Source organism: Sturnus vulgaris, chromosome 16 (assembly GCF_052056855.1).
Source record: "Sturnus vulgaris isolate bStuVul1 chromosome 16, bStuVul1.hap1, whole genome shotgun sequence".
NCBI lineage: Eukaryota > Metazoa > Chordata > Aves > Passeriformes > Sturnidae > Sturnus > Sturnus vulgaris.
In genome coordinates, this window is record NC_142258.1 from 4696346 (window position 1) to 4719670 (window position 23325).

At 42.4% G+C, this 23325-nt stretch overlaps 1 protein-coding gene across 8 annotated transcripts in view; it reads left to right on the forward strand.

The window, feature by feature from the left end:
* The window catches only part of MAD1L1 (mitotic arrest deficient 1 like 1), a 346624-nt gene that overhangs the window by 123659 nt on the left and 199640 nt on the right, over positions 1–23325 (forward strand). For 7 of the 8 annotated variants that reach the window (XM_014870221.2, XM_088174318.1, XM_088174317.1 and 4 more), the window contains one exon: positions 17722–17862. The exons of the other annotated variant lie outside the window; for it this stretch is intronic. In XM_014870221.2, coding sequence (XP_014725707.2) covers positions 17722–17862 — 141 coding nt within the window. The remainder of the gene's footprint in view (positions 1–17721; positions 17863–23325) is intronic. 8 annotated transcript variants of the gene reach the window in all.

Genomic DNA, 23325 nt, shown 5'->3' on the forward strand with positions numbered 1-23325 from the left:
ACTCTTATAAGTCTGACCACAGTCCTGCTGTTGGCTTCTAGCAAAGATTTCCCAATACAAATATAAATATTCAATAACAAAATTGTTACTGGGTGATTATCCCAAGATAATCCTGTGAGTAGTAACCTTTTAAACCCTCATCCAAATAAGAATTGTGTCCTGGGTGACAGAGCACTTTGGCTTCTGTCTAAGAGGTCTGTTAAGTCTTTTGCCATTCCGTATCTGATCAGAAATAGTGAATTGTTGGACTGATCAGGTCAAAGACCCAAATCACTCCAAATTTGTCTTCTCCTCTTTTGCCTTTCTCTTCACAGGACTTCTCCAGGATGAAATGGATCTTTTTATCAGCTTTTTGTTAAGAGCTGGTTTCTAAGCTTGGGCAGTCCTCGGGCATCACAGTAGATTAAGTGGATGGAACATTGATACTGCTGTTAGGGAAAGCTTGCTTTTATTTCCTAGAAAAACCCCTTCATTAGATGGTAATTTTGAGGGATACTGTGGTGTGGTCAAAAGGAACAATTTTTGATGTTTTAGAGGCATTAAAATAAGAGCAGTGGGGATCTAACAGCATATGTCACTTTTTTGGTCTTTTGGAAGAATTTATAGCCTGGTTTTACCTATAAAGTGGATTTTGTTTGTTGCCTTTTAAAGATGTTCCTGTTGTCGATAAATAAGGTGAGGGCTGCAGTGATCCATGCCTCAAAAAAAAAATAAAATGAGAAAAATAACTTCCTTAGGTCTATTGACGATTTCTTTTTCTTGTAATGGGAACATTATTTCTACATGAGCCTCTCTCTCCTTGTCACTAGAAGATGGTGCATGCAGTTCTGACACAATGAAATAGCAGCATCAAATCAAGCAGTTTGCATCTTGTGAAAAGAATAAAAAAAACCCCCAACATTATTTCTCCGAAGACGTTTTGGAGTAGAGCAATCATTTAGAAAATGAAAAGAATCTTTGTCTAGGAGGCTCTTCTGTTTCAGTCTTTAATCTAAGCAGCTGTCTTTCTCCTTCCCCATGGGAAGTTGTGGTGGGTAAATAACATGGAAATTCATTTGGTGATGGAGACATTAGAGGTTGGCATGGACAATTAATTTGTTATTAAACAGAATTAATTTTATTTGATCCTTACATGGTTCTGTTGCTGCATATAAATTCAGCAGCTCAGTGAGTTATGCTGTGAATGCAGCCCTGGTTTTGCTGAAGGATGGGGCTTTTGGTGCCTCTGACATCAGGAGTGGCTTCTCTCCTCACCTGTGTGTGAAATGGAGATACAGGGGAGCTTTTGGCTTTGTGCTGCTGGAAGTCATTGTGGGGTTTGTGACCCCACTTGAGCTCTTCCCCTTCCCCATCTAAATCCTCTGGTCCTTTGCTCAGAACTGGCTTGAAAATGTTTCTGAAGCTCCATCAGCAGAGAGCTGACTTGAGAAGAAAATGAGAAGCTTTTCTTCTGAGTTCCTTTGCTCACATGAGGGGTAGGATGGAGTATCAGTGGCTGCAGGTAGAACTGTTCATTTTCATCTCCAGAGGGATGGAGACGATGAGATGATCTCCTCATAGTGGGACAAAGCAGCACCTTTGGATTTCCCCTTTTACTCCTGGAATTCAAAGCCACGTTTTGGTTGATTCTAGTAGATACTGATCATTTCTTCTGCAAAATCAGAAAATAATTAGATCTCTTGAGGTCTTTCATGACTTTTGAATGTCAAGAATTTGGAGCACATGCAACAGGAATGCTTTGGGAATGTTCATACTTGTCACTATCTCTGCCTCTTTTTACTGCTTCCTTCTGGTTTTGCCCTTCTCTGTGTGACTTCAGGAGAGGCAGCATCTCAGAAGTGGCTGCACAGTGCCAGTGATCCTTTCCTACACAGAGCTGGTGCACACTTTGGTGTTTTGTTTTGGTAAGAATGACCTAATCTCTGAGAAGATCCCCAGAGACCTCCGTGGTCTGTGTTTGAGCCCAGTTCTAAACTGGTCAGTGCCCACAACCACTTCATCTTGGGGCCACCAGTTTCTCCTCCTAGGAGATGGAGATGGTGATGCTGGATTCCCCTAAGAGGCTGCTTTAGGATTAACTGCTAAAAGGTGCAGCACAAAAACCTAAAGGTAGCCCTGCACTTGTGCACAGCTAAGTGGTAGAGTTTCATGAACCACTTACTTACAACAGTGTCCTCACAAGACATCTGCATTTGCATATATTATACTGCATTTTTCCTCCTGCTTCTCTCCTGCCTTAATTGTCTGTGCTCCAGTTTTCCCCAGACTGGAGAGTCTCTTGCTCGTGCTAGATTGGTGAACTAAAGATAAAAGTTTTTGAAAATGAGACCAAGGACAAAAGCAGGGAGGATGTTCAACTTGGGGCTGTAAAAAAGAATGTGTGTGTGTGTTAAAAAGGATACCAAATTCCATTATTTTTGTTAACTGGTGAGATCAGAAGAGGAATCGATTATATCATGCAGGTATCTCTCTGTGACCTGCATGGTGATAACTTCAATTGCATCTGCTTTTTAAAGTTGACGTGCCAGGAGACAGCATTGTTTCAGTAGAAATGAGCAAGGAAGAGGCTAACGTCATCTGTAAATGGCAGGGAAATATGAAACTCACATCTTGACAGTAATCTCTTCTGTTTAAAAACCAAATAAGTGAAAAAGCAGGAGAAACTAAGGGATAAAATCACACCTCTTGAAGAAATACAGGGCCAGGCTTGGCATGCATTGTTGGAGATGATTTAGCAGTAATTAAATTGGTTCCAACATAGCGGGTAAGACTGAAGATGAGAAGAGGGAGGGGAAAAAAAAATTCCTCACTATCCATTAGCATTCCAGACTGTTAGCAAGCATTAGTGATGAGTAACTGCCCTCCCCTTGCAGTCCACACTGGCATTACCCACCCCAGCACAGACAGGCTGGCATTGCTGGGGCTGAGCAGAGTGCTCTGCTACCACACACAGCAGACAGCACAGAAATTCCCTCAGTGTTGAATGCAGAATTCAGCACAGCTCCTGCTTGTTTCCCATCTCTCTTAGTGCCCCTGTGAGAGTCTCATTGTTTTTAGGATGCCCTGCCAGGCTCCAGAGCCCCTGGCAGGGATCACCCACATGCCCCAGCCTGTGCAAAGTTGCCATCAAACCTTTCCTCACAGCCAGCTTGCCGTGGGATGCTGTGCCTCTGGGGCTGCTCTGGTGTGCAGAACAACACGCTGCTTATAAATAACACTGGCTTATTTATAACACACTCCTATGGCGTTGCAAATAACAGCCATATCCATCACACACTGCTCATTGAAACATAAGGGTTTAAAACCACTTCAGAGACCCCCTGTTTCTTCACGTGGAGAGTGAAAAAACAATTGCTGCTTGGAGCATGGGAGGAGTTGCCTTCGTGTGTCTCTTTGCTATTGGTATCAGTGGGGTAAATTGTCTGATAACTTCAATTCTAAGCTTTTGAAGTATTTTTATTGTAAAAAGTGTTCTTTAAGAATGAAATGTATATGTTTGAAGTGCATGAATGTTGAATTTAGAGAAGAATGATTGTGTTCAACTCAATGCAGTGGGTGATATTAAAGAGGCAATTACACATGATTTGTGAAATAAAGAGCAACCTCGGCAGAGTGTGGTACCTGCAGGGTTTAACAGCACCCTCTGATCTGAGCTAATAAGAGCAGTGTCTAATATTAGAGTTTGCCTTGTCAGAAAACCCATTAGTGTGGCAGTGTGAGGACGGGGTGTGCAGGCAGAGTGAGCAGCTGTTTGCCTTTTGGTGCCACAGGAGGAGGCAGGGAGAAGCTCTCGAAAAGAAACTTCATTTGTCATGCTGCTGGTTTTCTGTTTATAATATTAAACTGTTGATTAAGGAAAAGATGATTGAATAGGTACCTTCTTTTAGAAGCACGCAGACTTCAGCTGGAGATTAATTCCTTCATTTGCTTGTGTTCCTCAGAAGTTTTTAAAATTTTGCGTAAAGTTTTTTTTTTTTTCCCTTTTGAGATGGAAACTTCACAGCTCTCTAGTTTTCAACCTATTTATTCTTTTCATGTCGTCCTCCTTCATACACATTGAACTGACAGTATTTTTTCCTTCCTTTCTCACACATCCAAAACCTAAATAAAATTACAGTTTCCATTCTATGCTCTCTGGAGGAACAGGTCTTTGTACAAGCTATGCCACGGGCTTGGTGAGGAAGGATTTTCGATTAGTGCCACGTTTGTTTTTCAATTCAAAGATTTTAGAGATTTGTGTTAAAATTAGGTATATGGGGTAACCTGTTGGATCTGCAAATATAGAATATTAATCAAAGACCACAGACATTTCTTCTGTGCTTTGATTTTTAGCATGGCTCTGTGAGTATTCTGTATTTTGCTTGGTGGCTTGCCCTGAGTTTTCAATTACAAAGTGATTTCTTGTCCTTATTCCCCATCTCATTTATTCCTGGCTCTCCTTCCAGTCAGCTCTGGATAACTCAGAGATATGCTAGAATGGTTCTTCTCAGTTGTTGGAGAGAAATTGATATTTATTAACCATCTACTGAAATGGTAAAAAGCAAAAGGAAAAAGTGAGTACTGCAGAGAAGCATATCTTCAAATATGTACAAGACTCTTCTGGAGGAAGAAGTGATAAATTTTTGCTAAGAATTGTGCTCATAGGCATAGAGACCGTTTCTGGCAGGTGTTTTGTGCTCTGTTCATGCTTCCAAGGCACTGCCCCAGCAGCTCTGAGCACAGCCAGGATGGATGGACTGTGCTTTGTCCTCTCCTTCCTCCCTGGCCTCGGTGTCCTGCTCCCTGGGAATGAGGGGGAATCCAAGTGACAGAGCCTGGCCTTTCAAGCAGCCTGCTGTGGATGGGATTGGAATTTCCCTGGGTGGAGCTCTCTGGAGGTGGTCAGTGAGATACAAACCTTTGTGAGGCTTCAGAAGGATCAGAAGATCCATCATCAGAAGGTACATCTGTGCTTCACAGGTACATCAACTGCTTCTACCTTCTTCCTGGTGTCACAGAAATGCCACTAGAAGATTTTATGTGGTGATCACACTATTTTAACAGCCTGCTCAGAAACTGAAGACTTCTATCTTTAGAAGTAGCATTATTACAGCAGTGGTATTTTCTTTGCATGTACTCCTTTCATTATGTATATCTGGAGCCCGTGTGATTTAATCTGATAGCTTTTCCCCTAATTTTCTTCTTGACTTAAGTGAGTATTAATCATAAACTGTTTCATTAGTAACTAATTTGATTCAGAAAAAAGTTGAAAAGATGTGACATCTGCTGTAAAGTTTGTACTACTTCTCCCATGGACTTGAGGCAAGCATTTGGCACAGGGATTGTTTTGCATAACCTTGCTTGTTGATTTTGTTTGTGTGTGCATTTAGCATCCTTGATGTGCACAAGGAGACAGGCAGAAATATATCACTTGCTGCTTTTTGGGTGCTTCTTTACCCTCAACAAGCTGAAAAGAATTAATAACCATGGGCAGCATCTCTGGAATTGCACTGACAAGAACAATGCAGTTGTCCTGCTAGCTTTGAACATGGTAAGGCTCATAAGTGTTGTTATTGGAGGGGAAATAATAAGGACAAGTCTAAAAAGTAATAGTTCTAAGTGAAATAGGAACAGCTTTTTGGAATAAGTTGAGAGAGAGGGATTGTCAGGTGGTCAGAAATTCCAGTTCCTGTTACCTTTTGCCTTCCCTTCATCACCAAACCAACCCTTTCTTTGTGCCTGTGTGATTTTATGTTGATTGTGGAGGGTTTTTTAAACAGCCTAAGATGGATGTTAAGGATGCTGTTAAATAATTGAAAATGACTCCTGAGAGGAGGAAATGAGGCCAATGGCAGGATCACAGCCCTGGTCTTGTGGAGAGGAGAGTCTGAGCTGTTCATGAACCTGCCTGGAAGAATTCCATGGAATATGCTCCTGGAGAGAAGGGGGGACCAGGAGAGCTGGGGAGGTTGGGGAGGACAATGTCTTGAGCAGCTTTCAAACCTCAGCTCCTGTGCAAGTGTGAGCCTGCCTAGTGCTGATAATAGACTCCACTGAAAATGGCATCATCTCCTACAGCACTGGCTGGTAAGATAAAGGTGTATTTGAGGAAGATTGTCCTAAGTCAGGAGTGTGCCACGTTTATTGAAAGGCACTTTATTAAATAATATAATGGTGTTTTCCAAATGGAAACAGAAGAACCAAATATAGCAACAGATATGTGACTTTAAAATAAATTGTTCTGATAGTATTTCCTGACACATCACAATGGACTTCTTTCCAGAGATGGGAGAAATTTAGCAATGAGTGTTGTGGGTTTAAATATGGCAGTGCAAAAGGGTCTGCTCTCATCTTTTTTTTTTTTTTTTTTAAGACTTGATTGCAAACTCAAAATTCTATAATTCTGGCTGTGGTGGGTTGGGCATGCTTTGGATTTTCTTTCTGGTAGGTGGAACACAGTGAAGGTGAGAATTCAACTAAAGTCCCTTAAAATTGTTCAGAAAGTTCTGTTTGGATGTGTTGTAGTAGTAGTTGTTGGAAGCAGGATAATCATCATTCACTCTTTGCTATTGACCAGCTTTTTCTGTGGTGTTACGTGGCAGGGACTTTTTCCCCTCTGTCTTTTGTTTGCCAGTTATTTCTGTAATTGTACCATATTCTGTAAACTTTGAAGTTGTGCCCAGAAGTAGAAAAGCTGATGGTCTGTTTCATTCTCCAAAATGTGGCAGTTGGTTACTATGAAAACAAACCAAAGGGTTTGGTTTGCAACAAAGGAGATTTTTTGATACTGTGTTTCTGTTCTTTACTTAAATGTGGTTTTGTTGAAAATGCAAATATTGTGGTCAAATATTAAAAGGATGATGAATGTTTGTCTCATGCATTTAATCATAATTGCTTTTCAGATGTGTATAATGAATATCTTTCCTAAATAATGTTTTCCCTTTAACTGCTTTTTCCACATGTTTCTAATGAAGCACAACTTCATTGCTTCACATTTTGTCTAATGGTGTTAGCATAACATTCTTGATGTCATTGCAGTTTTGAGGAAAGATTTTGTTGACTTAATATTTGCAGAGACAGTGGAGAGAAAGAAAAGAAAGCAATGTCATTTTGTCTGTGAATTGATTTGCAGTGTCTAGTGGTATTAAAGGGAAGGTGTTCACTGAGTGGCAGCTAGTGTTAAAATTAGCTTTACTAACTAGTAGGTTATTTTAAAGTAAAAATTTCAGTTCTGAAATGTTTAAATTTGAGGAAATTTGTACATGTGGCTGTTACCATAAGAACTGGAGATTCAGGTGTAGAGATCCATCCTCTTCTCTGGTATTCTCTGCTGCTGTGGTCGAGGGGGGGTTACTGGGCTGGTTTTTGTCATCCTCTGGCTCAGCAGCTTTTGGGAGAACATCTTGTCCTGTTGCTCTGAGCATGCCAGGAGTGGGTGAGGATGTACCTGTTACTCACAGAGGGGTGGGGAAGGGAGCCAGGACTTTGTGTCTTCACTGCTTCACTTATTCCTCATCAACCCAGCCCAGGCAAAGCTGCTGCACAATGAGAGCAGTCAGACACGGGTGATGAGAGTGTGAAGGATTGGGAAAGCAGTTGTGCTGGAAAACTGATGATTGGACTTGTTGACCTTAAAAAGCAGCTGAAGAAGAGGTGGCAGTTTGAAAGCACAGAATCTAATGAATGAATGAATGGTTTGGAGAAGTTGTTTGGGAGTTGTTTTCCCTGTCTGTGCAAGGCAACAACAAAGATGTTCAATGGAGCAGATAGGCGGCAAATTAAAACCTGATAAAAGAAAATGCATTTTCAAGCAGTGAAAAAAATGTAATGGGATTAATTTCCACCAGAAAACTGGTGAATTCAGGAGTTTCTCAGTGTTCAGAAAGACTGGCTATTTATATGATCAATAAAAGCATCCAGAGGAGCTGCCAATGAGAAGTTGTTTTTCAAATGTTTTTATTAGATGTCATTTTTCTGGAGTTGGGAATCCCAAGGCAAAGGTGAAACTGGAATTTCAGTCCAGTACCCTGCCTGAAGTGGTCTTTGTAGCTGTTTGTTAAACACCAGTTTTGTTCTTCACCATGTCAGGGTCCCAAGAGGAGCAGGACCCGAGGCACAGAGGGGTTATGGGCTCCTCTGCCAGCCTGCCCTGAGGTTTTTGTGGGATTCAGGAGCCAGCATATGGCAAACCTCTGCTCACAGGCTGCAGTCCCCAGCACTGAGGTGGCACATTTTCCTTTTCAAATGCAGAAAACTCTTTCAGAAGTGCAGGTCACAAGGTTAAATATCAGCCCAGCTTCATGGTGCTCACTCTGCCAAAGAGCAAACTCTGGAGGTGACTCCTGATTAAGATAATGAGGCACATTCTGTGGGTGTTGGCTGAGCTGTGCTCTGGGTGAGGGAATAAACTCATCCTAAAAAGAGCCAAGGAGGTGTTGCTTGGTGCAGTTTCCATATTTTATAAGACAGAAGTGTTAAAATGATCTTTCATATTTTCAAAGGGTACAAGTTCAAGCACTGAACCCTCATCATGTAGGTAATGTGAAACATATATGATGTAAAATTAGTATTTTGATCTCATGCAAGGAAAGCATAGAATTTTCAATGTAAAGGCTTATCATTGCTTTGCCTTGGGTAAATCCCTGGGTGTGATTAAATAATCTAGCCCAGTCTTATTTACTGGGAGCATGGTTTGGGTGTGAAATGACCCTTTATGCTGCTTATTATTTCAAGAAGAATATACTTAGGTATTCTTTTGCTTTATAAGTGGTTTATGTAATATGGAAGATTCACCCTGGGCCAGATTTCAGTCTCAGTCCAGTCTTCTCTCCCTGGTGTCCTGTCTGAAGGAGGAACTGCTGGGCTGCAAGGGCCAAGAGCTGTGTCCCCTCTGCCCTGAGAATCCTTTATAAAGAAAATGCAGATATGCTATGGGTGACCTGGGAGATAACCTGATGTACAGCTCGTGAAACTCTTATTGGGATTACTGATCTCTTATACCCTGGAAGGAGGAGAGGGAATATTGTATGAATTAGGAATGGGAAATTATTAATATTGTCTGATAAAGCAGTCAGATGATGTATATTCTGAAGCATCACCTAAAATCCCTTTTTCTTTGCCTTCTTCAAAAAGCCACAGCTGGCATATTTCTGAAGCTGTTGACACATCATGAGGGGATCAAGGAATTACTTTTGAGTTCAATGGAGTGTGCTATGTTGGATTGGATGAACTTGTCTATTTTTTTTTTTTTTTTTGTCCTCTCAGAAACTGATGTGAGAGCTTTGCCCTTCTGCTCCAGTTCTGTCTTAGCCCAAATAGCCCAGGAGCAGAGCCTGGGTGATGGGGCTGTTCCTTCTCTTTCATTCTTGCACAGATAACTGCACTGGCTTTGAGCACAGCTCAGTTTACTTTTCTCCCAAGTTAATGATAGTTAAGTGATTAAAACTGCAGGAAACTGGCTGTTAAGAGCTTTAGAGGCCAATGTCTGGGTTACTTACTAGACAGACAGGAGGAAAAAGAAATCTGAGCATAAGGAATATGAACATAGGGGTGAATTTTTAGTCACTGTAGACACTGGCAGCATAAAAACCGTATGTACCATCACAAAACCTTTTTTTTTCCCTTATTTTTCCTTTTTTTTTTAATAGGTGAGTAACATAAATTTTGTATTGCCAGTAAGGATGAATCCATTCCCTTATCAGCTATACACTTTCCTTCTGGCAGTGATTGTGATCTAGTGGCTAGATTGAAAAAGTTATGTTGAGGTTTTTTTTGATTTTTTTTTTTTTTAAAAAGAAATTACTGTTTTTCACATATGAATAGTGCACATGGTGTCAGAGACCAGTGTCAGATGGGGAGTGACCCTGTGCTGAGGCTGGTGAATAAGACAGCTCCACACACAAGACTGCCACTTCCTGAGCAGTGGGACTGTGAGAAATGATAGGAAGAAGAGGGTTTTTTTGGAATGAAGGAGATGCCAAACACACTGAGACAGAGAAGCAGGCTCACTCTGGAGATAGGCAGTGGTGAGTGTTCCAGTAGAGGGGAGCTGAACGAAGGAAAAAAATCATACAATTATTTTACAGCAGCAGGAGGCTAAGAAACATAACTAAACATGTTAAACTCACTGTGAAGCGAGAGGACCCCAGGGGTATTTTAGTCAGATAATATTTAATTTGTTGCAGTGTCAGTTGTATGATTGCTTGTCAGCTGGCATATGGATGTGCTATAAGCAAAATGGGGCTTTCAGAGACCATGCACAATTTTCCAGAAGATAGTAAAGCAGGAGATTTATCAGAGACGGATTAAAAGAGTTACAGTGGATTTATTTGCTCTGGTCCATTGCCAGGATATGAGGCAAGCTGAGCTCTCTGCAGAGAAGTGTTGGAGGAGAGGGACAAGAGCTAGAGAGGGAGGACTGTAAATCAGGAGGAAAACCTAGGGAATACATGAGCATGTGGGATATTATACACAGGTATTTGTAGGAGCACGTTCAAAGCTGCCAGCTGAACATTGGCAAGAAGAGCAATGGGATTGTAGAGTTTCTCCAAAATTTAAGAATGGGTGGTTGAGAAGGTAGGAGTGTCTCTGAATGCCTTGTTCTGGCACCTAAAATGAGTCTTTGATCATCTCTCTCGTGCTCTCTGCCTCATTGTGTCCTTTTCCCTCCACAGTTTTCCTGGATGATTGCTTTCTCCCGAATTCCAGCCTCAGGAGGAAAGTTGCTTTTCAGCCTGAATTATAACCTGACTTTCCTAGCAAGAAAATGGCCCTGTTTTAAGAGTTGTAGAAAACAGATGAAAACCATCCCTTGCAGAGAGATGATGGGACAGACAGGGATTCCTGTTTCCTGTGTGCCTGTGGTTATGTACATCAGCCTTTCTGACCTTTCCCCACCTCTTCCTCTTAGGCATGCATGGAGGTACTTGGACTTCAAAAAAAAGGAATATTTTATTTTTCTTGGAGAAGCTTAGTTGTAGGGCACAGCACATCTGAAAGGCTTCTTTATGTGTTAAATCCATCTTTATATTGGCTTGAGGGGCAAAAACACAAGCAGAGAGTTGATATATAGACAGTCACATTTGAGAATTAAGGATATTTTAAAAAATGTTTCCTAATGGTCTTGTCAGTGCAAGGATAGTGAAATCTGCTGGATGTTTTTATTTTTATGAAGTTAATGGGCTTTTTTTTTTGTAAATGGTGTTTTAATTGAGGTCTTGAGTAGAAAGTCAATGGTGTGTGTATACATATGTGTCTGCAGTCAGTTCTGATTTGCAAAGTAATGTGAAAATAGGTCAACCACGGAGAGAAGTGTTGGGAAATGGCTGCAGCTGAGAAGGAAGCCATTTGTAGGCTTGGGAGTAGAAAATTTTGGCTTAAAGATGATTTGTACAGAAGATGAATGGCAAGAGGAAGGGGAACCATTTGCCTTCTGCTGATCGTAGATGTTGCTGAAGGCAAGGAGGGTTGAGAAGTTTCTGGTGATTTAACTTCTGCTGGTTTTGCTTGGCTGAGAGCTCTTGGGGTTTTTGTTCTGGGAGAGTCCATTAGCTCCTGTGCTAATTAGCAGTGCTCCAAGAGGGAGCTGAGAGATGTGGCTCCCATAAGAGCAAAGTCTGACCTAATCTTTAGTTAGCTCCAGCTGTCCCTGCAGGCCTGCTGCTTGCTTGTTGCTTTTCCCCTGCACTTCCCATAAGGCAGCAGGATTTGAGCACAGCTTTACTCCCAAAGTGAGGCTTAGCAGCCCTCAGACCGGGGCAGAGGCTGTTAATTGTCAGCATCCCTGCTGCCATTGCCTGGTTCATGCTTTTCCAAGCAGATTCCCACCGATGCTGCAGCCTGTCCCTGGTGGCTCTGCTGCCACACAGCACTCGGGGCTCTGTTTCCTTTGTTTCCTCGAGTTTCATCACTCTGCTACCAACTCATCCCTCCAAATTACAGAGACGTTGTTGAATTGTAATTCTCCTCTTTGATAAACACATCACTGCAGTTAAGATTTATCACATTTATTATTTGCCTTTATTCAGTAGACAATTTACCTGTCAAAGAAGGAAATTAGACTGTTTTCATATTATTCATATTAAGGCTCAGTTGATTGTTTCTTGTCCCTAATTCTTCTCTAGCTGCTTGCAATTCAATTGTTAATGTTTTTTTCAAGTATTTTATGAGATACCAAAATATTGAAGTGATTTATAATTGCCAGAATCTGTATATTCTCATCTATCCTTCTCTTAAAAGGTTGGATCTGTTCATCTCTCCTTTTTTCAGCTGCTGTCTTGCCATTTATGAGTTCCTCAAAGGTAGTTGCTCATGGACCAGAGATTAATGTGATTAATTTTATCAAGTAACCTAAGAATATATTTTGTCAGTAGGTCCTGACACAGTCTAATATAATTAAGTATTCTTCAGTTATTTCTAATCATATTTTTGGCTTATATTTCTGTGCCTCTCACTGCTAATTTTACTGATGTGAAACATCTGGTCAAGCCATGTTTACCATCTCCCTTATATATAGGAGTTTAAAGCAAGGAAGCCCAGACCTCTCTCACACAGTCATCTCTCTTTTTTTATTTGTGTTTTTATGAGAAATAGTCTAAATAGCTAAATTATACCTGATTGCAAATAGCATCTGTTTGATGTTGAAGCTCCATATCTTTCTTCAGTCTTGAAATTTTCCCTTATTACAACTAATTTGGATATAGGAGTCTGAAGATGAAGAGGAGGGGGAAGAAATCTTGCCACTGATTTCTGATAATGAAGCAGCCTGTTAACATTCCCCAAAAATTATCATTAATTAAACAACAAGCTGATGTAATACTTGGAATATTTCTGTACCATCAAAAAAGCACCAAGTGGGAAATAGAATTCTGATTCCACTGTACAGAGTGTGTCTCCTCTGCCAGGCTCTAACCCGTGCACAAGTGAGAGAGCAAGCGAGCTGTGCTGTTGGCTTGGGGATTAATAGTCAGTGTTCACTCATGTGGAAATAAAGCAGATTTTACTGTGACTAGAATCTGTCATTAAAAAGCCATTATTGGAACTGACCGGCACAATTCCTGCTCTCTCATTGCTAATGACAAAGCAATCTGTTCTTTAAAAAACAACAACCCTATATTTTCTTGCAGAGAACAGTGCAGGAGACTCACCAGAACAGAAGCGGGGTGAAGAGAGGCAGTTGAAAGATTTATTGATCAATAAACCAGACAATTACAGCTTGTTTATAAAAGGGAAAAAAAAAATAAAAAAGCCACCTCAAACCTCAGGCCTGCGAGCAACACTGAGACTCTAATAATGATAACTCTGGCATCCAGCTTGAAACGATAAAAGTCAATAGGAAGATATAGGATTTCAATAAAATTATGACACTAGATAAACTTTACCCCAGGAACACGTTTTCCCTGGGTGTGTGACTGGCTTCAGTTAGATTTGTAACTTTAATTTCTTTCTTATTGATTTTTCTTTTCTTCAACTAATTAGAAAGTCTGTGGTGAATGGGGGGTGTGTGTGTTTGAAGAGGGGCTAACGAGCAGCAGGAGAAGGGCCTGAACTTATATGTACATATATAAGGTCAGACACCTTTTTATGGTTTTTTTTTGGCCGTGTTTTACTCTTCAGTTGCTTCCCATACTCAGGCAGGAATGGTTGTGATGCTCCTCAGTGTGCAGCTGTCTGTGGGTTTCCCTTGTGATGTGCAGTGCAGCAGTGACTTGGGGGGGGTGATAATTGCAGTGATGATGATGATGATGATGATGGTGTTTATGTGAACCCTTCCCGGGGCTTGCCCTAAAGTTAACCCAAAAGTCCTGGAGGACCCCACCTATACTCCTGCTGTTTCTAAACCACTCTGGGGTGTGAATGATGCAGAAAGGGATTTTCTTTGAGCTTCAAGCTACTTGTTAGACAGGTCAAAGTTTGGTTTTACACAGAGAGAGTAGAGCAGCTGGTGGGAGGGCTGGGGAGAAGCTTCATTTTAGGGGTGGCATTTTGCAGAGGTGCCATCCTGTTCTTCCCCATAGCACATTTTCAAGGGATTAGGTCTAGTTCTGGTTAAAACTATAAAATGTGTTTTCTTCTTAGTTACTTATGCAATAGTGGGAGGAATATTTATTTGATGAATGGGCTGGTGCTGGCAGAAGGAAGGGAAACAGTTCAACCTTTGAAAAAAATCACTATCCTTCCTCTTTTTCAAACCTACATCCCCTCAAACACAGCTGCAAGCTGCAGCACCAGGGTTTGCTGTAGGGCATTAATTTCCTAAGTTTATAATGAACATCAAAATTATTATTCTGCATTTAGGGCATGTTTGGAATGAGCTGCATTTCTGTTCAGGTGTTGATTTTAAACTGGTTAAGGTAAAGATCACCTGGAATTGTGCCAGGGTAGGGCCACGGTGAGTTAGCAGAGATTTACCCTGTGCTGGGTAAATTTGGGAAATTCCCAGAGGAACTGCTTTTTAGTAATTCTGATGAAAACTCTTTAGATAGGAAGCAGCAAAGCAGCTGTATTAGAATAAGGTTAGAAAGGGCATCTGAAAGTGCCTGGGGAGGATTTTGATGGGTTATGAAGAATGTGGAAATACTGCAGCAATTACTAAATTAGGATTACATTTTAGAGAATCATTTTAGACAGAGGACTTCTCAACAAGAACTTGTGTTTCCTGCCAAACTAACAACATCTTTAGGAGGGAGGGAAAAGCTTTCAGTAAGTGCTCTTGATAGGGAAAAATTTAAAAAAATGGAGCTGGGGACCACTTGTTGGAAGATGAGAATTGATTTCACTAACAGTATTAATATTTAGAAATAATTAAAGAGGATAAGTAAACTCCAGGATCGAGTATTTAATTGTGCCACCCTTTGGTTCAGCTTTTCAGAACTTTTTTTTTTTCCAATACATCTTCTGCTGTGTTTACCTTGTGTGATTTTTTTTTTTTTTTTTTTTTTTTTTCTTGAGAAGTTTATTCTGTTTTAGAGAGATGCTTTGAAGGGCGAGGGCTGTGGTTGATTTTAGGGAAAAGGAAGCCTGTAGGGTTGGTCATGCTCCCATGCAGTTTTCCAATACTCACATGAAAGCTGGAGTTTTGTCCCCCTTGTAGCTTGACAGCCCAGGGAGCTGCTGGGATCTTGATGGGGATGATTAAATGACCTCATATTCAGCAGTTAATTGGAAGCCAAGTGTGATGGGAGTTGCCAGGGGTCCTGTTTGCTTTTGAAAAAACACCAAGGATTTTGGGATTGCCCCTGCTGCCATGGAGAGCACATAGCAGTGGTAAATTATCACATAGATGAAAGATGTTTAGGAGAAAATCAGGACAGCAGAGTAGCTCAGAGTGCAGAGAAGGAGAGGATGCTGTAATTGCAAATCTAATTGCAACAACATGCAAGGCTCAAACCAATACCTTCACTAAATGCTGTCATTATGTTTTCTTCTGTGCTCTAGAAAGTGATTTGGCTGTAAATGGGGAATGGAATTCATCTCCTGAGCAAAAGCAGTTTGCCTTATGGAGAGTGCACTGGGCAGACTGGGTGATGTCTGTGGGTACTGAGGGAGGAAGAGGAGGGTGGAGAGATCCTGTCCTGCTGCCTCTCTGCTAAACAAATTCATTACAAGGCAGGTGTGACTGCATTGGGGTTTTCTTCTTTTTCAGATAAACCCATATTCAGTAACGTGGAAGTATTTCCTTTCACGTGTCTGTCAGATGAACAATTCTTAACTGTTTTCCTGGAAAAATATTTATCTTCAGTCAAATCTGGGCTAGAAACTGGTAACAGTTGCTGGTACTATTTATATTAAAACCTGTTTTCCTTTATAATTTTATTAACTCAGTTCCTGTAGCCCCAGGCTGTCCTTCAGTCTTGGGGTCCTTTTACCTGCTGACCAACCCAAATATCTTGGCTGACCTTTCAGTCCATGACGTGCTCTGAACACGTTGTACCTCTGGCAGTGCCCCCAGTCTTGTTGTCACACCTCAGATTTGAATGTTCCTTCCCTTCCCACATGGACATTTGCTATCCACATTCAGTCTTTGACCTTTAGATTTGGAAGGAGGAGATAACCTTTGCATTCAGGCTGAACTGGGTGGTTAGTGGTCACCTTCACTATCTGAAATAAAGCCTTTTGCATTTAGGGATGTGGGGAAAATAACCTTTTTTCCTGCCCCAACAATTCCTGATTTCCCTAAGTGAAACCTTTCAGTGCAGCTGAGCTGGGTTGCTGAAGTGCTGCACTGGCCTGGGCTGGATGTGAGCTGCACAGCTGTACAGCCCAGTCATCTTCTGGTGCTACTTTGTCTGTGATGGCAGAATTCCCAGCAAGGAGCTGGTTTCTCCAGAGTGCTCCTCCATTTGTGTAGCAGGGAAGGCAGCACAATCAGGTTTGCTCAGAGTTTTGGCTCTTTGGGCTTATGCCAAGGGCCTGTGCTGCTTTGACCCTGTTCTGTAGCTTCATAAGCATCAAGGTTCTTCCATGCAGTATAAAGATGAAACTCTTCATCAGCTGCTAATCCCTGTGTGCATATTGCAGTGCAACCAGTCACCTCCTTAAACTCCTGGATTCTTCAAATTTTCCTTTTGTTCCCATTCTTCTTCTCCATCAGTGCCTTGGAGGGAGGCATTAGGTGCTTCTGAAGCTGGGAATGCATTAGGAATATTTCAGCCAGGAGCACACATTTAGTTTACTTTTAGTTTTACATTTAGCTCTGAGCCCAAGCCTTATAATTGGGGAGCTGCTCTCATGGATGGGAGAAGGATCCTTCTGTTTGTCTTTCTCTGCAAATGCCTGGTTATAATTGCCAATAGATAGAGAAGTGAGCCAAACACTGTGTGCCAGACATTAACCTCTGAAAAAATGTTTGTTACAAGCACTGAGTGTTGTAACATCTAACAAGTGATAAGTCACATACCATTTTGAGGATATTTGCTCTCAGCCACTTTGTTCGATGTCAAATCTGTTTCATTTCTGTTTTGACAATTGTGTTCTTTCTTTGCCGAGGCTCTGGCAGGAAAAATGTCGAGTACAACACTAAATATTTTGCTGAGGAAACCCATTCAGCCATGTTGAATTAGAAGAGTGTCTTCAGGAAGAAGGCAGGCTCTGTTTTCAGTTGCCATCTGCTTGTTAGAGTGTCTGCATGTTGCTTTCCTGCAAAGGATATGGGGTTTTACAGACACAAGACAGTCTAATTTTTCAGTTTTCACAGCAGCAACATTTATTTTATTGGAACTGTGCGTTCATCTGTGCCTTGATGCTGATATGAAGATGATGAGTGTACATCCATCAGAGTTGAGTTGCCACATAAAAGAACGATGGGCAAAGCTGTAGAAGGCTCTTGGACCACGGTCAGGGGCTTTATCCCCGAATGTTTTGCTGTAGTTCCTGGGCAGGATGTTTGGTCAGGGGCTTTATTCCTGAATGTTTTGCTGTTGTTCCAGGCAGGGTATGCAGTCAGGGGCTTTATCCCTGAATGTTTTGCTGTTGTTCTGGCAGGGTATGCAGTCAGGGGCTCCATTCCTGAATGTTTTGCTGTTGTTCCAGGCAGGGTATGCAGTCAGGGGCTCCATCCCTGAATGTTTTGCTGTTGTTCTGGCAGGGTGTGCAGTCAGGGGCTCTATCCCTGAATGCTTTGCTGTAGTTCCAGGCAGGCTGTGTGCTCTGGGTCTCTAATCCCCGCGTGTTTTGCTGTAGTTCCAGGCAGGCTGTGTGCTCTGGGTCTCTAATCCCCGCGTGTTTTGCTGTTGTTCCTGGCAGGAGCGTGACGGCATGCGGGCCATCCTGGAGTCGTACGACAGCGAGCTGACCCCGGCCGAGCACTCTCCGCAGCTGAGCCGCCGCATGCGCGAGGCCGAGGACATGGTGCAGAAGCTGCACGCTCACAACACCGAGCTGGAGGTAACAAAGCAGCATCCTGCTCCAACCACAGGGGTGGAGGAGTTGAGTCCTCTAAGATGGAGTTTCCTGGTGATGGGATCTGCTCTTGCCGGAGCCGGATTTGTGACGTTCGCGCTCCGAAATTCCAGGATCGATGAGAGCCACGAGTTATTGCTCTGCAGCTGAAGCTGGCAGAAGCCAAGAATTATCATCTTTGGGTGTGCTGGGCTGCACTGCATGGCTGGAGGGGCAGCCACTCCCTGTGGTGAAAGGGTTGGGAAGGGGTAGCAGGTGTGGGGTCTTCTCTGTGGTGTAGGCAGAAATTCACTCTATCACATGTGTAGTCAAGGCTCTGCTGTACACAGTGTGAGCAACTTGTGTTTACAACAGTTTTACTTAAGGGTTGAAGAAGCAAAGTGTGTGTCTGCTGTAAATTCTGCACTTCTTGGCATTGGGCCTGAAAAACCCCAGAATACTGATGAACTGTTATATGTTTTTTACTTGGTTTTCTATAAAAAAGAAAACATTCTGTCCAAAGATAGGAGTATTTCCTAAAGGAATTCTTATATTCTCCTTAGTTGTCTTTCTGAAAATTTGCAATCTGCAATGTGACTGCAGTGAGCTAAATGTTAACCTTCATTGGCCCAATCGTTCCTCTCTTCTGTTGTGCTTAGTGGAATGGGCTTTGTGGTCATGATTTGAAATATTTCGAATATATCTGTGATCTTAAAGCTTGGCAGTTTTATTACATCAGGCTTTACAATAGTCATAAGTATGTGTGTTTTTCTTTGTCTAATTCCATCATCATGCAGATTTAGATGCTATAATTCAAATAGAGTAGATTGGAAGAAATTGCTGCTTGGGTTCATGCTCAAGCCATAGAGTGAACTGTCTCACTCTGCACAAAACTCTGTTGTTTCTGGCATCTTTAAAAATGCTCTTTCCTTGTATTGGGAGATGGGGACTTTTTTCAGGCAGTACTGGCTCCAGAGATCTTTAAATTCTTAGAACAGCACAACGTGGTGTAGATCAGTGTCCTGGTATAGCTCTATTTCTGTTTCTCTGAAAATGAATTTTGCCAAGTTTTGGGCAAGCTGATAGAGAAGTTAGCTGGTAACACCAGGCAAAATGGAAATTTGCCTGAATTCATCTGCCTCAGAATGTTTCTCTGTTTTGTCTTTTGAACATTGTATTGCTTCCCAGCAGACAGAGCAGGATTCGATGATGCTGACATAAAGGGATAGGTGGCTATTTTATTCTGCTTCCTTAGTTGTTCCCAAAGTGACTCCAGGTTGTTGCAGGGAGATTTTCTGAATTGTTTCCTTGAATGTGTCAGGTGTGCTGTGTTGTCTTCAGGCAATAGCAAATTATCTTTTCTTCTTCAGATGAAAGCATGGAAGACTGTGGGAACCATTTGCTTTTACCCCTTTAATTATTTATAGGGAACAAATTCTAAGTTTATTTCCATGGATATGGATTAAGGGATACATGGAAAATTTCAGAAAGGAGCTGTGTTCTCTGGAGGTTTGTTGTGTGTGATGTCAACCTCTAAGCCTTTCAAAGACTTTGCTGGAAGCAGAGTTCAAAGATGTGATATTTTCCTCCCAAAGTAAAATTTTATGCTGTAGCTTGATTGTGTTTGCCTTTCTGACTGCAGTGTTGGCTGCTGAATCCTATCTGTTTTGAAATTTTGGGGGAAAGTGTTTTGTTCCAATAAAAATCAGAAAACTGGGAAGGGAAATTGAGGTACAGGCAGGACCCCTGGTGCTTCATCATCAGGAGCAGCAGCTGTAATCAGCTGCCAGTAGATCAAAGCTGCTGAGATGGTCGATGGCAGCTATTAATAACTCCTGACTCGATGCTCTGCACCCTCCCAGCTCTGCTGAGCCTCCCCATGAGGTTTGGAAATGTTGACACCTGCATGACTCAGCTCACGAGCAGAGGAGACTGCTGGGATGAGGCACCTTGGAGTGTTTGAGATGTGGGAGAAACAGAGTCTGATGAGGAGGGAAGGAAAAGGGAACTTGAGCATGTTCAAATCCGTGTTGGCAGAAGGGTTGGAGCATCCTGGGAGCCTCTGGTGTGGATGGGCTGGGGAGGGCAGCACACAGGTACTGGAGAGAGGAGCACGGGACGAGCATCATGCATGTGACAGCAAAGCAACCAGTGCACAGCTACTCCAGCCAGAGCCAGGGGAGGCCTGCAGAGAGGGACAGTGATGGATTTGAGCTGAAAAGGCCAGGCTGGCACTTTTTGGAAGGCTGGCTTGGCTGAAAAGTGGCAAACAATCAAGATCAGCAGTTGGCAGGGGATGTGCTGCTGTGGATACTCACAGAGGGGTCTCTGGCCCCAGCAGACAGTGGGACACAGTCCCTGTGTGCTCCATCTCTGCTGGGGAGGCTCCAGGTATTGCTGTGGTCCAGGAGCTTCTGGAGTTCAAAAAGCCCTTGAAGACTCTGAGATAAAGGCAGCCTCCTGCATTATACTTCGTGGGTTCTGCCCTTCAGCTTTGTTCACAAATCTTTAACATTTGCACTATGAACCATGTCTGTACTCTCGGCTTTTTATCACAGTGTTTGCCCCTTTTTTCTTTTAAAAAATTTTTGCTACAAAGAATTTAACAAAATCTCTTTTTGTGCTCCCTAGAAGAGAACCCTTTAGTAGTTTGGTTTTTTTTGTTTATTCTGCCTGCCTAAATCTGTTACCAGAAACACCACTTCTGACAAAACAGAGGAGAAAAAAAGGCATGTACTTAACAGGGCTTTTTCCTTACTCCTTACCCTTCCATTTCAGCAGCAGTCAGGAAGCTCTGGTGAAGATGGAGTGATAGAGATAATACAGTTAGAGAGAGGAGGAAGCTGTGAGGGACTGGGAAGATTTTTGGGCTGAGGCAACAGCTTTTAACTCGTTAAGGAGATGAGGTCTCTGGTCGGTCCTTTGCTGGGTGTGCAAGTGGGAGTGGAAGCTGCTTAAAAGAGCAGAGGGGATGTGAGAAGAGGGGGCTTTGTGAGGATTGATGTCTGCTGGGAGGATGGAGTTAGGACACACAGGGAGCTGTGCCCCAGCCCTTGCTGGGCAGGAGAGCTGCTGGGAGCACTGCACTGCCTGCATCACACATCACCTGCATCACAGACACCTTCCAGAAACTGGGATACAGCAGGATGCTTTGATCCCACATCATTTCAGAGGTGATGCTGCAGAAGAACCACTCCTGTCAGAGCTTGATGGGGCAGAGGAACTGAAAGGCAAAGAAAAGCTGATGGGGAGCTTTTTAAATCCCCTTCACTGGTGATGGATGAGAAAAGCTGGGTCTGTAATGCATGGACATGCAAACACATGGACAAGCTGTTGCTTTGTCCTCCCCTGAACTGCCTGCCCCCAGCCCAAACCCCCACACCACAGGGCTGATGTGGCTGGAGGGGTTCAGGGAATCATTTTACAGAGTGTTGAATGTAAAGCATGGAGAGATGCAAAGAAAAATGTCATCTGAAGTGGTGGCTGGAAAAGCAAGCAGGCTGTGTCAGCCCATTTCACGTGGTTAATGAAGTGTCACTCACCATCTTTTTAAAAGTGTGTTTTGGAACTGGAGAGGGAATGAGTTTGTCCCTGGCCAGCCTGTTATAAATAACAGAAATCTAACTGTATTTCTATGGCAGAGTGAATTTTTGTTTTGATACTGGTCATATTAGTAGTTTTCTTGCCAATCTTGGTTAACTTTTACCACCTTAGCTCTCGTTACTGTAAATTTCAAGCTAAATATGTCAAAACAAAAAGCTTCTGCACATGCAGCAGCCACTGTGAAAAAGCTTTGATGTGGAGTTCAGTGTTTGAAAAGTTAAATCCAGCTGCACAAAAGAGATGATCATAAATATAAATGCATTAATAGTGATTTTATTACAACACTCCTGGCTCCATACGAAACTTTAATGAAGAGAGATTTGCAAGGAAGACTCATGCTGACACCTTCAATGGTCTCCAGCATCTTTTACATTGAGAGATTTCCCCTGTCTGTGAGCACCATATGCACTCTAATCAGTTAATTGTGAGTCTGACAGTTTCAGCACATGAAATGCCATATGTTCTGTGTTTTTGTTCCATCACAGGCATTACTGGTGACCTCAAAACTCATTGACCAAATATTGTCACATTATCTGCCCCTGATAACTGCAGTGCATCTGCTGATGGTGAAACCTGGACTTTGCTGATTTTGTGGTGTTAAGTCACCAATGTGCTCCTTTTGAAGGGGGTTTACTCAGCAGCCACCCCAGTGCTTAAAGTGCTTAAATTTTATGGTGAATGCATTAAAATGTTAATTCGAGCAGCTCACAGTTCTTCCTTGTCTTTCACCCAGCTTCCCCCATCAGCACTTTTCCATGTTTTTGCTGCCTTTTTTTTTCCCTTTGATCCACACTTTGTTTATCCTTGCTCCTTTGCCATATTTCCTCTCCCCCTCAAAGGTAGATTGCTCCTTTACACGGCAGAAGGGGCTTTTGTGGTGGTGGGAACTTTACAGAGACATTCCCTCCCATCTGTGCAAGGTGCAGAGGAGTCTGTTTTAATTTTCATGTTTCTCCTACCTACTTTCTCTACCTCTCTGCTGCCATCCAACCTTCTTTTGCTCAGTGACGACTTTTAAGAAGCAATGATATGATTACTGTGCTCACTTTGGATGTCCATAAGGAGCAAATGGGAATCACTAGAGCTTTCCTGTCACTCCAGAATGGCACAAGTTTCACTTGCCCGGACTTCTGCTGTCACTGTAGCATCTTCTCTGTGGCTCGTGGGAGAAAACAGCTCTCCAGAGATGGTGCTGGGATGCTCCATGCATCAGCTCCCACTGATTGCTGAAGCAGACACAGGGCTGCCCATCATCTCCTGACAAAGCAAACACCTTGTAGAAGTAGCACTTGGAACCCAAATCCTTGGGCATCTCTTGGCAGACTCGAGCCTTCCCAGGAACCACTGAGGTCCTCTGCATTTTCTTTTTTTTTCTTTGCTAAAGGAGAGCAGATCAGGCCTGTGTTCTCTGCAGTCCTGCTAAATGGATTATCTTGGGTTCTCTGTTATTTCAGGTGTTCCATCTTCCTTCAGACCTGAGTGACCTTATTGAGCCAGTGAGTCATTAGTTTCCTCTCCTCCCTTTTACACCTGCCAGTGGCTGTGTTTTGGGAGAACACCTGGCAAATAATCATCATATAAATGAGGAAGTCAAGTAACCAAGAGGTTTAATGATTTATTAAAGGTGACAGTCCCTGCCTTGTGGAAGGACAGTGACCCCTAACACTAATTGATGCTGCAGCAGATCCTGTCTCTGTGTATCTGAGACCTTTTGTTTGGTCAAACTAGATTTTAAAAACTCAGTTGCTCTTAATTTTTTTGAGGAGATTCCTCATTTTGGATCTGTCCTGAAAGTCAGTAATTGATCAAGAGAAGCAGTCTGTGGCACTTCCTTACACTGGAGATATTCTGCACAAGCCAGCATTG